Source organism: Lipomyces tetrasporus (genome assembly GCF_029532465.1).
Source record: "Lipomyces tetrasporus strain NRRL Y-64009 chromosome Unknown POJ06scaffold_11, whole genome shotgun sequence".
NCBI lineage: Eukaryota > Fungi > Ascomycota > Lipomycetes > Lipomycetales > Lipomycetaceae > Lipomyces > Lipomyces tetrasporus.
The window spans coordinates 901,266-915,891 of record NW_026611606.1 but is presented as its reverse complement, the minus strand read 5'-3'; the positions used below and the strand labels follow the sequence as shown (position 1 = coordinate 915,891).

Here is a 14,626-nt window from a genome sequence, read left to right as displayed (position 1 = left end):
AATTAGGACTATGAATAACGAACTTATGACTTTTATGACGGTTATTGGTATACATAGCGTTAGTCTATTATGTTTAGCATCGTTTCTATGACAGAAATCTATCTTAGGTATACACTGGATCAAAATGTACGTTCTTTGATGGGCCTATGACCCAAACTACACCAAAGTAAATACACTACCTATTATTGAACAAAGTTAGCGAGCATATGGAAAGTATCCGCTCGCACTTCCACGATTCACATAGCCGCCGCGACCACGCGACATACTCCCTCTTCCTCTGTTATACATATATCCACCTTGCCTGGGCCCTGTTGGAGGCACCCCGACTTGATATTGGCTTCGATATGACCTGGGACCACTTGGGATATTTGGCTGATAATTGCTGTAATTTTGCAGATGGGACTGATATGCCTGAGGTACTACGTTTGTACCGTCGGGAGTATTCTGTCTTTCCTCAGTTACTGTTGTTTTCGCTTCTGAATCGGGTACCGACTGCTGTGTCTGCCGCTGTAATATAGTACTTGTCGACTGAGAAGTGTGCAGGCTCTCTCGCTCCTTACTGTCGTTTTGCGCACTCGCTTCCAGTCGATCTGAAAATTTGTCAACAGAGCCAGCGAACAAACAGCTTCAAGCAATTCATACCATTTACCGATCCTGTAGCAATAGGCTTACTATTCTTGTTCTGGTGGGCTACATCACCAGCGTTCTCATCCTAAAGCAACAGTCAGACTTGAGAGCAAGAGAATGGATACGACAAAACCATACCTCATACGACAAGCCAACTGCGCTGTCGGAAAACCGCGGAGCATCATACACTGCTCTGCCCGGGCCCGGGTAATACGGTTGCGCTTGACTATTTCGCACACTTACCTGAGCTTCAGGACCATATCCTTGAGTGTGGGAATATGCAGGGAAGGCGTTCATCCCACTGGCTTGAATCTGTTGCAGAGCCACCACGTATGCCTGCATGCGGTGCCAGTATTTGGCTAACATAGATGGTGTCATTCCATTAGCGTAAAACGGATCCGCCAGGTCCCCATTAAATCCTTGTCCAGATTGATCTTGCTGAGAACTATAGTCTTCATCATAATTCGCGTACTGTTGCCTGTGAGAATCGTTGGCGCCATACTCATCTCGTCCCCGAGGTTGCGCCTTCTTGACTTCAACCTATACGACTGTCAGCAATTCTGCGGCGATATATAACGAATAGCCAATAGTCCTACCATCTTACCCCCAATCATCAGAGGACAGTTTGCCAGAGTATTGTCAACCCCAGAATCTGATTCAAATGTAATAAATCCAAATCCCCTAGACCGGCCAGTATCTTTATCGATCATGAGGCTGCAGTCTAAGATACGGCCAAACCGTGAGAATACGTTCCGAAATTCTGCCTCAGTCACAAGTGGCGAAACTCCGCCTACGAAAATCTTGGACGTCTTCTCTTGCTCTTCTTTAGGAATTGCTCGCTTAGGATCGATCTGCTTAGAGTTAGCATCGAATTAGAGAAAGCCTAGTTTACTCATACGCACTATTTTGCCGTCTAAGATGTGCTCTTTGACCATCACAGTGTTCACGCACTTCGAATCTTTGAAAGTCAGAAATGCAAACCCACGCGACCGACCGGTGGTAGCTTCGCGCATGATCTGGCATTCGGTGACTTCTCCAAACTGAGAAAAGTATTTAAACAGGGTTTCTATAGCATTACTTAGCACCATAGACGTATAGGAAAACCAGAACGTGTACCGTCAGTGGTGTCCCAGTTCAGACCACCTGCAAGCAAAGCAAATCCATCGAATTAATACCGGATCAGCTATTCCATCATCTGTAGCAGCTTACCGATAAACATCTTCCTGCGACCCTGATTAGCCAATCTGTACGAACGTTACATGAAATAATAGAATATCCTACCCGTCTTCTTTCGACACATCATCTTGGTTCGAGTACTCCTCTGTCTCGCTCCTATCGGCGGCCAAACGCTGCGCAGCTCCTTCATCATCTCCTAGTTCGGCACTATCCTCCACATCATAAGAATCAGATCTGTGTGTTTTGTCAATCTCTACTAGCGGAAGTGGAGCTTCTGCATATGTGCTTCCTCGAGTCTCAGCTGGGTGTCCATTCAAATCAGCAGATCGAGTGGCTAAGTTTGATGCAGTTGTAGCCGACACGTCGGCGATAGGAGCTGAATCGTCGTCCGCACTAGATCAGACCGTTAGAGTACGTCCATTTCGAGCACAATACCAACCTGACTTACTATAGATCCGTGAAAAGATCATCGTCGTCGAAGGTAGACATTTCGGACAATTGCTTTAAGCTAACCGGAATCAATTGATGGAGATTCGCTTGTATTCCATGTCGGGGCGAGCATACAACATTAGACCAAAAAGTAGATTTCGTAATACTACTATGAAGACGGTCTCTGGTCTCACGATAAACACGGGAATGCTATTAACGACTTGATCGAAGTGCGAGGGCTTATATAACAATGTTATTCTCGACTTCGGAGCTGTTGACAATTATTAGCAGCTGCTACATTTTGACAAGGTTAGGGCTTTTTCCACTTTAGGAAGCAATCTGCCCTAGCACCTAGCACCGGCATTTTGAGTTGTGAGTGCAATGGAATGTGAACTCAAATGACAGATACACTTCTTCTGAAAGACGAAACCACTATCATACGAGCCGACTTACTACAGGATTAGCTGAAACTGGATCAACCAAGCCAACCTTAACGTTGCTATAAATATTTCGTCTTGATAGGATTTGGAATGTTACAGTCAGATTTGATAGATTGACCGTATGCGTACCTATTCCATGTGGCGTTTATTTATTGGCCCAGATCTTCTTCCATGATAGTTTTCCACTTGATGAGCTAGGGGTGCTCGCCGACGAGGACTTCATGCTACTCACAGTTGAGAGAACAGTGGAAGCACTAAATTTCCTTTCTTTCCGAGCCGAGGGGTAAGCATCCAACGGGGAATTATGGCCGCTCTCCCGAATAATTCTATCGCGCCGGCAATCCGGACCGATTGAATGACGATTATTGATGCCAATAGTTAGTGACGAAGGCGACCGCTCAACTGCCTGCGTCCGATCACAGTCGTTTACTGTGTCACTTTCAGTTGTGTATCGTAGTGTGCTATGATAAGCATCATATCCGAAGTCCTCATCTAAGTCGCTGGCTACCGTCTCGCTGTCGGAAGAATCAAGTTCTTCTTCACGTATGTGCCTGTCGCCGCGGTGGTCTTTATGGACAACTCCGGCGTCGTCTGGTGGCCTTGACTCGTAGGACTTCCACTGCGTCGTATCTATGTCATTGACTGTCGTATGTAACGTACAAGCCCAAACTGAATTTTCCTTCCTGCGGGATGAATTTCCTCGATGACAGTCGCCCTCCTGATGACTCGAAATCTGTTGTTGATCGATACGATAACTCACAGCCGACTGCGGGTCTTTGGGACGATTGCGTGGCGTCAAATTCTGCAAAACTGCTGCGGCATCGTTATCTATTTCGGCCCATGCTCCCGAGAGACGGCGCTGCTTCAACGGTGTAGTCGGGCGAGAAGGGGGCGACGATTGAGGATGTTCAAGTACTTCACCTGGAGACATCAGTGTCTAATATCAAGCCGTCAACAGTGAACACGATTACCATTTGCTATGTATCGGGAAAAATGGATATAGTCTGCATTTATTGGAGACAACGTAGTGGGTTCATCTGCAAAATATGAGCAATGAGGTTGAAACTTAGACGAGATAGACCCATACCTGCAACTGTCCCCCTTCGATTACTTCGGATGCTTCGAGTGCTCTGTGTGCTGCGATTTCGTCGAACGGACTTACTATTCCGCATACTCGGGGCAGGTGTGGGAGGAATGACTCGAATATTGATGGGCCAAGCACCGCCGTTGAATTGTTCACCGATGGAAACTGAGCCTTGACAGTCGCTCGCAGCATCACTTAGAGACAGTTCCAAGTCGTCGCTGGTTGACATCATGCTAGAGGTAGAAGCCATAGAGAATCTGTCAGGCACCCATACTGTCTTCTCGCCATCAGGGGAGTCGACCCATCGTCCTTGCTTTCTAGGAGGGGGCAGATAAGCTTCGTAGTATTGCAGAAGCTTCGAGTATGGGTCTTTTGAGTATTCACAGGATAACTGCCGACGAGCCATTGTGCCGGACTTTGAAACCGGAGGCGCCGGCATAGTCGACTGTGAAAGAGGCGCCGATGGCGACGGTGATCCGATTGGTGGGTCAGACGTGAAGCGTTCACTAACTCCACTGCCCACCACGGCATTTAACTGCGAAGTTTCGGATGTCATTGCGTTAGTGAGCGCTGCCATGTAACTATCAACATGCGACTGTGTACGGAGTAGGAAGGAAGCTGCTGGGCGGTCAAATCGAAGCCCCGTTTATCTGAACTGGCGGCAGCGATCGTGAGGGAACTGGCAGCGCTGAGTACGATCTGAGTAGCTATGAGTGTTCAATTCTATTCTCCAGGACGGTAAAGCGTTGGAGCATGAGCAAGCAGAGGTTTGCCGTGAGCGAGGAGTTATGAGCGAGGTGTTCTCGGACAAGGGCAGAGAGGTGGATGGCAGCACAATGCGGCGCTGGCGTTGTGCACGTGTCGAACGGCCGGCCCAGGGGCACACTAACGCGGCGCTTAGTTTAGCGCGTCTCGCTTGCTGGCGCACGTGCACTCCTTGTGGCGGCGACTTCAGTCTAGAACGCGTTTTCATGGTTTTCCCCAATAATTCACAAAACTCGTAAATCTCGTCCGTACAGTTGCATAAGGTGCATCATTTTAGTCGCCACGACGGGGCGATCGAGCGACGCGTGTGGATTGTCGGGACTCAGCGATGTGTCCCGGCAGCGATTATTAGGCCGGGTAACTTTACGTGTTTAGCCGGGTAAGTGTACTATTGTTTTGTTGCGTGCTCGGGGGGCCGCGTTCTTCGCGCGTTGCATTCTTGCGCTCAACACAACCGCGCGACCGCTGGTGAACCTCGTCCATCCTCTCCATCCCATTCCTCCGTCCGCACTGTCGGCGCCGCTCTTTCCCTTGCTTCTACTATTGCTTCTACTACTTGCTTTCGTCCTCTCCATCCAATCATGACCGCGTCTTCTCAAGTCGCCAGGCGCGTCCTCGGCGATGTGTCGGCTAATATCATGCACTCTCCCCACATCGCTATCAATAAGCCTGTCGATATACTTGGGGCTACAGTGGACTGCAGTCCTAAAGGATACAAGACCGGTCAAGCGCAAGGCTTTGGTTCAAAAGTCGCGTTGGATGGCAACGTTGAAATTCAAAGTAACATCGGCTTGCCCAGTAGTCCACAGCAGCGGTCGACTCAGGATATGGACATTCGACACGCCCCGGAGACTGACGAGGTAATGAGCACCTTTATTACATTGTGACTTTATTAGTGCCTAACGCAACCAAATACTAAATAGAACCCGCACAGCCATACTACATCCTCGCAATCTTCACCGCGTCCGCCTGTAGATCCAGTCGCCAGAAGATACAGTTGCAAAGAGGTATACTTATTCATTCTTCGCGTATGAACTTTGGCTGATCGTTGTCATTGTAAGCATGCCGACCGCCTGCGAATGAGACTTCGGCTGGCCATATACAAGGTCAAAATCAACCAGACCACAACACCACTCGGCGACCTTCCTTTACCGCCATCTGCGTCTCAGCGAGAACCGACTACTTTGACGTCTTCCATCTCACCACTGATGTCATCGTCTCATATATCACTAGACAGCGAGACATTTGCTGGTAGCCACACAATTGCAGGGATGCGAGCTGCCTCCCTATATAATGCTGACGCCAACGTTAGCGCCTCCATTGCTGCCATGCGACTACAGAGTCTTCCTGCGGTCATGTCTGATGCAGCCATTAGAATAGCGACCGGTGTAAGTAACAGAGCTCAGCTACCACGACGGAAAAAGATGGGAAGTTTCATTCACCACTCTAGCGTCCCTCATTCAACGTCAGTTAAGTCTGCAAGCAGAGCAGCTAATCATTCGTTCGATACCGCCGCCAATAATGGAGGCCGGAAAGGTAATTTGAAAAAGGGCCACGGTGGACCCAAGAGAACCAGGCATTCCGGTGCCATTGCCAAGGATTTCCCGAAGAAGCGCACTCGCCGCGTAACCTTGGCAGAGAGCAGCGTCTGTTTGAAAGACGACAGCGTGATCGTGGTTACACCTGCTCGCAAGCGATCGAGCCTTCCGGATAAGAGGCTCCCTGCTGTGCCAAAATTAGGCGCTGACGCTGAGGGAAGTTCTGGAATATTCAGCAGTCCATATAAGAGCCAATTACCCAGCTCCGCCATTAAAGGCACGCCTGGCCAGATTGGTGCCGCCAGGAGTTTGCTTGAATTAGGATGTTTGTAAGAACATCAGCATGGCAATAGTGTCGCATATATCTATCGTTTGATAGTATGATTATGATATAGAGGAATTAGCGGGATAGAAGCATGTGTCTTCCGTTGAGATATTCAATGTAAGACACTTAATAGTTATCATATGGGTTATGCTGTAATATATCAATTATGGGAGATCTGGCTTAGCTTCGTGCTTCAGGCACAGATGGGCGTGACTTCCTGATGTATATTATTATTTTTGATTTCTTCATCTATGTTTGCACTTTTATGGTGCCTAAGTTGTTCTTTATTTAGCGTCTACCATGTAGGATTAAAGCTAGTCATGATACAATCCTGTGCGTGCTGGACTTATTGTACAATTCATTTGGATTGGAGTCCAGATACGGCAGCACGTCGTCCCACAATCTTCCAGCTCCGTAGATCGTCCCTCTCCGCCCATCCCATAATCTCTCCGTTCTTTCTTTTTATACCTACTCCAGCACCAGGCACTGTTCCGACAACGTCCGGATGCGCCGCGTCATCTGTCGCCCGACGGCCCCTGCTCAAGCCGTCGCCGTCTTTCGCCCAACCGTCGCCTCCAGCAAATAAATCTTCAATGCATTCTTCAGCTGGCAATTCGCCGTCCTGCCGCTGCCATGACGCAGTAAGTGTTTTTCTGTATAGACTTGGGGTTGCTTCCGTCGCGACAATGAGTTGCGATGGGACATCTGGAGAAGTACGTCAGTCAAACTAAACACTGATTGAGAATATTCGTAAGTGAGTCACCATACGCAAAGGATCGTCTTTCTCTTTTTGTTCCGCTATTACGCCAGTAATGCCGCCAAACACTTGCCCCGAGGACAACGGAGGGCTAATTAGGTAATTAGAACATTACCATAGTTCAGCATTCATCACCCACATACGTAGAAAAGTTAGCATCTCCCGATAGCTGTCTGCAATCTAGCGTTATCTGCAAACAGGAGTTAATTTTCTCTTCTCATGACATATCCACAGGGACCCGCCTGCCTTAATGGTGGAATTGATTTTACTATCCTGCAGCAGATATCTCCTTCCAGTGGGTTTTTCTTTCACAAATTCTGCGATACTGAGTTGCAATGTTCCTAACTCGACCTTCTCACCTGCATGTTCGCTCACAACTTCAAATACAACGTGCTTGTCGGATAGCATCCCGTCTTTTTCAATCACCAATCTAACCCGCGCTATCTCCCTCTCGTAATTCCATATCGCTTTGTGGTCTTTAATGGGCACTTTATCTGTCCTGCCACGTGCATCACCGCGAGCGGAATCTTGTAGATGCCAGCGTACGAAAACGAAACCAGAAACGAGGGGAATGTTCGCTAGGTCGTGAATTGTGAGCTTGACTGCGAACTTTGGACGGCGAGATTTAGGGATCAAAACGTTCATCTTAGTGATACTTCATGCAGGTAATGAGACGTTTTTGTCCACGGTTGTCCTGTCTCTTCTGTTGCTACGTCGTAAATCGTCCACGGACGCCGGAAACTACCCCGGCACTGTCGACCCAACACGACTTTTCGGTCTGAGCTGGCAGAATTCCTTTAAACTTTGAATTTGATCCAAAAACGCCTGTGTCCCTGTCTCATAAACTAAGAACAGTTTCGCTCGCCGTCCATCGCATGATTAAGCCGCGCACATTTGACTGATTGTTTGGTGTACACCGGGATCACCGTCAGTGTACCTAACCCAACGTTCCACAAGACCCCAAGCTTCCGACGGCGTATCAAAAAATAGTAAACATAACTCAAGTAAATTCAATATCTACACACCAAATATTATTAACAAAATGAGCTAACAGCGCACACCTCCGATATGTTTATGCTCTTGAAACAGTCGGGCATCATATACAAATATATAGTAGTCATCATACATCACATTAATAACCTTTCTCCCGAACACCTGTACCTAATGTAACAAAACTCACTGCTCAATCAACGATCATTTGATGACCAAGATTCCGGCTAAGACTGACCGATTCTTACAAGTATGGTCGCAATAAATACGTGAACCTCTTTAGATCAATCATCCAACCTCTGCACCCCATTGCCGATTGCTACATCGTTGTCAATGTGCCCAACTGCTGTTTTACTAAGCGCTGATTCCCAGAAGTTAAGCCATGCAACGACATCAACTCCGTTATCATCCTCGTAAACATAGAGGATTTCCTTAGTACTCTCGTGAAGGAACCGGATGTTCTCGCCCGTAATAATATGGACCAAAGCACCACTACCAACATGCCGAATCTCGATAAAACTAGGCTCGAATGCGATGATGTACGGGAAGCAGAACACAAATGACTGTGGTAGGCCCTCCCAGTAAATCATCCAGTCAGGGCGCGACCTCCACCCGTTTCGATTGACGTAAAAAGAAAAATCAGAATAATTAAGCAAGAAATCACTCTCAATACGGTAAATTGCTATTGGCTTCAGTCCTTCCTTATGCATGACAAAATCCAGCGAAGTATCCGCCGGATCCAAAAGTGACTGGGTGTCCAACGTCTCCAAGGAAACAATTTCAAAACCCTTTGCACAGCCCACACAAACCTTCGACTTGAGAAAGGACAGTGAAATAGCTTCAGAAGGAACATAGAAGTCCTTAAACACCTTGAGACCCTCGCTCTGGCCCTGAAGTAATCTTCGGAAAGCTGTCTGCTTCTTACCACGAGAGTGAGGCTCCTCAGGTTCCAGTGCCCGCACTGTCGTCGTCATGGCATTCGTTTTGACCGTACATACAAGCACACGACCCAATGAGATCCCAGACTTGAAAAAATTAATGTGCGTAGCAACCTTTTTTGGTCGTCTAGCCGCAGCCACCACTGACGGACTATTGGCTCCATTACCAGCAGAACCATTACCGCCTCCATCCGTATCAAACGTGTCCAACGACCAAGAAAGAAGGGTCTTGTCGGATAATGCCAGCAACATCGAGTATTCCTCCAAAACCTCCAGTTGTGTAATGTTCGAAACGGGCACGACTCTCTGCGGTCGGGGAATGCGCGACAATCCTCGCGCAGGTCGAGTGTCCGACATGTATACACCGTTGTCAGTGCCGTAGAGCATCTTGCGTCCACCGTCGAAAGGGACCGCACAATTGACTCTATTAGAACTATCAAAAAATCCTGTGCAAAGAATGGTCTTGACATATATTCCGGCTCGTTCACGAAGCACCCGCTGTTGTGACGAGATAGATTCCACCCATTTCTTGCGACTAACATAGGTGGGCGCATACAAAGTAAGCTCGTATCCCCGACGCCCCAAGTGCGTGAATGTTAGTGGATGTTTATTGTTGGCACCCTCTGATCGAGACGGCGCAGATCGACTTGACGGGATGAGAGACGAGGACGGTCGCTTAGCTCCTTCTTCTGACTGAGATAGCACTAAAAGTTCGAGAGGTATCGGCTACCACATAGTTAACTCTTCGATCAATTAGTATTGACTGAGAAGGAACCAAACCTTTCTGAAAACCTTGCACTGTTCTCTTCTGTTCACAACTTTCTTTCGTATAAATAGCAGGCAATGATCCAAGAGGTACACTGTGACATCGGCTTGTTGATCTTGTAATCTCCTTTTCAGAGAGCCTTGAAACAGTATTTGTCGACCTTCCTCCGTCAATTTGAGATCCACGTATTCACCCGGAGGAAACACTAAACTGCGGCTAAGTTGCATCAAGTCAATTCTGTTATTGGCCTTGCCGGTCTCAATATTCAGCTTAGTGAGAAAGCCTCTTATAAGCGCGATGACATTGCCGACACCTTCTCTATCGGGAGAATCTTCTGGAGTGTATTTGAGAACTTGCTCAAGCAATAATGGATACTTCGCTAGCCGCGTTGTCGGCTTGGTCAAATAGCCATTAAGCTCTAGCTTTCTAGACTCCTTCATTCGCTCTGTGTCATCGACAAACTTAGAAAAGAGCAAGTTTGTGGACTTTTCTCTCTCGAATTCATGCTTTCCATATAATTGATTGGCACCATACTTGATAAACGGTGTGAATCGCGGTACATGCTCCAACATGATATCTCCAATTCGTTTCACGACGTGAGCTTGCTGCTGGCGCTTGGTCAGGGCTTCTGCTAACCGAAAATTGACAGCATGAACTTCCATGATATTGGAAAATACTGTGCGAATAAACTTTTCTCGTCGGTGCTCCGGAATAATATTAGATTTCCGAAGGGGTATGATCCAGAAATCCCGAATGTATTCGAGATCCTTCACAAAATCGCGCTCGGTATAAATAACTTCGCAAATGACTTCCTGTCGCATTTTCTCATGCTCATCGACAGAATCAGCAATGTCCTTTGGCACTGAATGAATCCAGAGCTTATTCTCTTTCTCGTTCTCCTCCGTATTAAGTGACCCAGTGGAATTTTGACGCCGCAGAACTCCAGTGGTCGAGGAAATCTTTGCAATTTCCGATGCCGTTGAGGTAATAGCAGTCGATGACGTTGAGGACGTTGGATGCAACTCTTTTACGCGGAATTGTTGCTCGAGCCGCTTAGGACAATGAACCGCGTAACAAACTTGAGATCTCGTGCATGTTGGCGAATAGCATTCGGTCATAAGCATGAATATACCATTAATCCCCGCTGTCAGAATCTTTGCTTGCTTTGAGGCGTCGGTTGTAATTGAAGCCGGTGTAGCGGGCGATGACGGTGGAATCGAAGTTGTAGTGGACGCTCGCCGCTCTGAATCTTCCTCGGTGTCCTCTTCATCATAGAATTCGTCTTCGTCATATTCCAGTTCAGGTGTAGGAGTAGAAGTGAGACGACTATCAAGTTCCGGTGCATCTCGCAATTGGTAGACTTCGTCCTGATGGTCACGAAGCTTATGGACATATGTGACATCATGGAAAAGTTTCATGCCATCCAACGCACGTCCGAGAAGTAAAGCAAGAGTCCGGTCCGGTGTTTGCAGAATGTACATGAGCAGATCGATAGCTTCAGCGCCCGTAAATGCGTTTTTATAAGCGAGTCCATCCTTCACTCGATCTCCTGCCTGCAGCCGCTCGACAAATGCTTCTGCTACAGCAGAAAGTGAGGCCGGGTAGACCAGGGGCTTACCTCTAGAGGCCATAACAATAGTTGAATGTGACGGAGCATGAGGATGGGAGAATGAATAAGACGAAACCGGAAGTGATGGAACGTGAGTTGGAGGAGCAGGTTTGCCGTTTAATGAACCAGAAGCTGTGCGCTCCCGACCGGATCTATTCGCACCGTTTGCATGCGTGGTGGCCATTGCCGTGGATTTGAGAGGTCCGTTGGCAGAAGGTTTCTGAGAAGGAGAAGATCCATTGACTTGCGCAGCCGCAGCTAGATTCGTAGAGCTACGAGGATGATGAAGATGCTGCGCGGACTGACGAGATTGCAGGGCAAGGCGAGCATGCTGCTTGCTGATCTGTTCTTGAACGCCAGCCTGCTGCTGGTAGATATAATTCTGATGTAGATTTGTCTGGCTGACATTATGCGGAGATGCTCCCGGCGGCTTATAAGCGGGCAACCCCGGAAGCACTGCCGGGGTTGGCGACTCAGAAACCAGCGTAACTTGGGCTGGGGAGGGCTGCGGAGAAGGTCTTGCGGGAAAAGGGAAATAGTCGGAATCTGACTGGCCGTGCAAAGGCGAGACCACTGAATGGCCGGACAGCTCGACCATTTGGTATGGCAACCACGAACAGGCGCAGCTGGATCAAGAGCGGCACGAAGTTCGAGTTGGTGGCCTACAGTTTGGCTCATACTCTAGTGACCAAACTTGTAGAGCGAGAATAGACTTAGCATCAACATGCTCAGCACCGCGGCAGTTGTGGCATTTCGTTGCAGTAATAGTTATGACATTAATATTAAATGTATCATACATATATGGCATGCGAATTTGAAGTCATTGTGGCTCATCTGTGGCATATTAACGCCGACGTTGTGGTCCGTCAATCCTTATCGGGCGGCGCTGGTTGGCCGCGGCGTCACGTCTGCGGCCAGCTCTGGCTGGAGCTTGCAGCTTGACTTGACCACTGTCTACAATAATAATCTGTCTTCAACTGCAGTCCTAGTTACCCGGGCAGCCCTATCAGCCATCGCCCCTTCGCTTGCGTCTGCCTTCGTTCCGTTTGTTCCTTTTGTCTCTTTCGCAGCAATTTTGTACTCACCTCTATCACGCATATAGTTTTTCTCGCCATCGATATGGAAAACGAGCTTACCCCTCCCTTCGCGCCATTCTTCGGCTTTGCTGGGTATGTCTGGTTCTGATGTTACGTGAATGTTGGTGGAGATAGCGAACAAAAGCAGACAGTCCTACCCAGTGTCACTCTGCTTTGCAGACACAGGCATAGCAGTCAGCATCTATTCCAATTGTATAGCATTATGCAACTGTCAATCGGTTTAAGGAAAGGCGGTGTGTGGGGGGGCGGGCATACTTTGGATGGATGGAGTGAGTGTGAAGTGTTAAGGAGACTGCCGACACAACGAAGTGGATATATTCAATATGATGGCGCACAAGATGGAATGTATATTAAGCTAATGGTTGTTGAGTGTCAATATTTATCGCGCCCGATTGATACAACAGCAATTTGATAATAGGCAGATTCCGGGTACACTAGTAGCTTAGATTGACTCGATTATCACTCAGCCCGCGCGCTAATTATCACTGTCGCATTTGTCCGCTACTTCGCACACATTCCGGCCATATTTGCTGCCACTTGCACTATACGCTAACCACCGTTTTTGGTTTAGATGCGCGTCGGCCATCATTTTGTCGTCCCTCGGCTCCGCCATTGGTACTGCTAAGAGTGGTATCGGTATTGCTGGTGTTGGTACATTCAAGCCTGAGTTAATCATGCGGGTGAGGTTCCCTGTCACAATTCTATACTACTCTTCGGACCAGGATACAAGAAGGAGGAAAACATGAAAACTAACGTGAGAATCCTCTAGAGTTTGATTCCTGTTATTATGTCTGGTATCTTGGCCGTCTATGGTCTTGTCGTGAGTGTCTTGATCGCAGGTAGGGAGTGGATCTTAATAAGTGCTTGAATACATCTAACGATCCCGTAGGTGATATGTCACCAGATGACGACTATTCTCTTTTCTCTGGTTTCTTGCATCTTGCTTGCGGTCTATGCGTTGGCCTCTCGGCATTAGCCGCGGGATACGCTATTGGTATTGTTGGCGATGAGGGCGTTCGGCAGTTTATGCTCCAGCCCAAGCTCTTTGTCGGCATGGTAAGATATACCATTGCGTCATTGGTCCTAGCACGCTCGCTAATATAGTAATAGGTCTTGATCCTGATTTTCGCCGAAGTCTTGGGTCTGTACGGTCTTATTGTGGCTCTGATTCTTAACACCAAGGCCACTGCTTAAGTAAAAACTACGAATATGATATATCATGGTATATGAGTCGTCAATCTAGCGTGGGAGTATCGGATTGGAGGTTGTGTTGCAGGAAGCGAAGCGCTGCTGTCCAATGAATTTATTTATCATACTTGCATTTTGTGAACGGTACAGGCTTCATGTAACAGTTTTATTTAGAGCTTCGATCTGTCGTGAGCAGTAACAGTTTTTCCCTTCTATTTTGCTTTCATCTTTAACGGACAACGGTGTACAATCAAATTAAGTATTTGTATGCGCTCAAAAGTTTTTTTCGGCGGCACATTTACACAAACTATATGTATGCAGGTGGAGTTTAATAGAATTTTATTAGAGGGGCGGGGTGTTTGTGGGATGAAATACTGTGAAGTCCATAAAACAATGATGTGTTGTCGTCCATATATTGTGCCATATCAACAAGAACGCAAGGGAGAGGACAAGCACGAATCAAAGCCTATGACAATGATAACTGGCTATGAAATATCCATTAACGGTAGATGACTATACAAACCAAACAAGTGCGCCGATCATACTGAGACAGTACAAAGTCAAAATGAGAACATACAAAACTGTGCCAATGAGCGGAGAGGCAAGTCCATAGCACAAAGTCAACAGGAGCAATCAAACGTCCTGACCAAAACAAGCCACCGCAGAACAAATACACGAAGACGATTAGAGATACGTTAACTGCATACCACTCTGGCTAACGTATTGTTAATGGACAGTCTTCAAATTTGACAAACAATACTAGAACGCAACATTTGGGAAAAGCCTGAGCAGGGTCGTAGATTGGGGAATGAGTTTAGCGATATCAATCAAACAAGATGACATATTCCGGAGACAAATGACAGGAAATGCTAGATGTACGACAGACTCCGCTAATGG

At 47.4% G+C, this 14,626-nt stretch overlaps 6 protein-coding genes across 6 annotated transcripts; 2 read left to right on the top strand and 4 right to left on the bottom strand.

Moving 5' to 3' along the window:
* Window positions 1–101: 101 nt before the first annotated feature.
* POJ06DRAFT_286275 (uncharacterized protein) lies at window positions 102–2,292 on the bottom strand (the record flags this gene model as incomplete). The annotated part of the gene is made up of 8 exons (XM_056190218.1): window positions 102–712; window positions 766–1,167; window positions 1,224–1,478; window positions 1,530–1,693; window positions 1,744–1,770; window positions 1,837–1,850; window positions 1,909–2,196; window positions 2,252–2,292. 8 exons carry the CDS (start codon window positions 2,290–2,292, stop codon window positions 602–604), a joined length of 1,302 nt encoding a protein of 433 aa, XP_056041060.1. The 3' UTR covers window positions 102–601.
* Window positions 2,293–2,589: 297 nt separating this feature from the next.
* Window positions 2,590–4,560, bottom strand: POJ06DRAFT_278420 (uncharacterized protein). The gene is made up of 3 exons (XM_056189746.1): window positions 3,760–4,560; window positions 3,644–3,709; window positions 2,590–3,593 (listed from the first exon to the last, which is right to left on the bottom strand). Exons 1-3 carry the CDS (start codon window positions 4,331–4,333, stop codon window positions 2,818–2,820), a joined length of 1,416 nt encoding a protein of 471 aa, XP_056041059.1. The 5' UTR covers window positions 4,334–4,560; the 3' UTR covers window positions 2,590–2,817.
* A 202-nt stretch (window positions 4,561–4,762) lies between these two features.
* Window positions 4,763–6,514, top strand: POJ06DRAFT_35464 (uncharacterized protein). The gene is made up of 3 exons (XM_056190923.1): window positions 4,763–5,381; window positions 5,445–5,528; window positions 5,583–6,514. The coding sequence occupies exons 1-3, from the start codon at window positions 5,103–5,105 to the stop codon at window positions 6,390–6,392; spliced, it is 1,173 nt and encodes a 390-aa protein (XP_056041058.1). The 5' UTR covers window positions 4,763–5,102; the 3' UTR covers window positions 6,393–6,514.
* Window positions 6,515–6,742: 228 nt separating this feature from the next.
* On the bottom strand, window positions 6,743–7,786 carry POJ06DRAFT_283565 (N-terminal C2 in EEIG1 and EHBP1 proteins-domain-containing protein; the record flags this gene model as incomplete). The annotated part of the gene is made up of 4 exons (XM_056190111.1): window positions 6,743–7,089; window positions 7,153–7,232; window positions 7,285–7,331; window positions 7,388–7,786. The coding sequence occupies 4 exons, from the start codon at window positions 7,784–7,786 to the stop codon at window positions 6,743–6,745; spliced, it is 873 nt and encodes a 290-aa protein (XP_056041057.1).
* Window positions 7,787–8,127: 341 nt separating this feature from the next.
* Window positions 8,128–12,110, bottom strand: POJ06DRAFT_261842 (CNH domain-containing protein). The gene is made up of 2 exons (XM_056188674.1): window positions 9,850–12,110; window positions 8,128–9,795 (listed from the first exon to the last, which is right to left on the bottom strand). The coding sequence occupies exons 1-2, from the start codon at window positions 12,040–12,042 to the stop codon at window positions 8,416–8,418; spliced, it is 3,573 nt and encodes a 1,190-aa protein (XP_056041056.1). The 5' UTR covers window positions 12,043–12,110; the 3' UTR covers window positions 8,128–8,415.
* Window positions 12,111–12,378: 268 nt separating this feature from the next.
* POJ06DRAFT_35298 (V-ATPase proteolipid subunit C-like domain-containing protein) lies at window positions 12,379–13,866 on the top strand. The gene is made up of 5 exons (XM_056190921.1): window positions 12,379–12,613; window positions 13,113–13,221; window positions 13,311–13,380; window positions 13,431–13,597; window positions 13,652–13,866. Exons 1-5 carry the CDS (start codon window positions 12,564–12,566, stop codon window positions 13,733–13,735), a joined length of 480 nt encoding a protein of 159 aa, XP_056041055.1. The 5' UTR covers window positions 12,379–12,563; the 3' UTR covers window positions 13,736–13,866.
* Window positions 13,867–14,626: the final 760 nt, after the last annotated feature.

Excerpts from the sequence above, each read along its gene's own strand:
- POJ06DRAFT_35298 (XM_056190921.1), top strand. The coding sequence starts at position 12,564 with ATGGAAAACGAGCTTACCCCTCCCTTCGCGCCATTCTTCGGCTTTGCT. Across the intron at positions 13,222-13,310 it reads AGCCTGAGTTAATCATGCGG|AGTTTGATTCCTGTTATTAT; the intron begins GTGAGGTTCCCT and ends AGAATCCTCTAG. Across the intron at positions 13,598-13,651 it reads CCAAGCTCTTTGTCGGCATG|GTCTTGATCCTGATTTTCGC; the intron begins GTAAGATATACC and ends ATATAGTAATAG.
- POJ06DRAFT_261842 (XM_056188674.1), bottom strand. The coding sequence starts at position 12,042 with ATGGTCGAGCTGTCCGGCCATTCAGTGGTCTCGCCTTTGCACGGCCAG. Across the intron at positions 9,796-9,849 it reads AGTGCAAGGTTTTCAGAAAG|CCGATACCTCTCGAACTTTT; the intron begins GTTTGGTTCCTT and ends ACTATGTGGTAG.
- POJ06DRAFT_35464 (XM_056190923.1), top strand. The coding sequence starts at position 5,103 with ATGACCGCGTCTTCTCAAGTCGCCAGGCGCGTCCTCGGCGATGTGTCG. Across the intron at positions 5,382-5,444 it reads ACGCCCCGGAGACTGACGAG|AACCCGCACAGCCATACTAC; the intron begins GTAATGAGCACC and ends AATACTAAATAG. Across the intron at positions 5,529-5,582 it reads GAAGATACAGTTGCAAAGAG|CATGCCGACCGCCTGCGAAT; the intron begins GTATACTTATTC and ends TGTCATTGTAAG.
- POJ06DRAFT_278420 (XM_056189746.1), bottom strand. The coding sequence starts at position 4,333 with ATGGCAGCGCTCACTAACGCAATGACATCCGAAACTTCGCAGTTAAAT. Across the intron at positions 3,710-3,759 it reads TCGAAGGGGGACAGTTGCAG|ATGAACCCACTACGTTGTCT; the intron begins GTATGGGTCTAT and ends CATATTTTGCAG. Across the intron at positions 3,594-3,643 it reads TTCCCGATACATAGCAAATG|GTGAAGTACTTGAACATCCT; the intron begins GTAATCGTGTTC and ends TGATGTCTCCAG.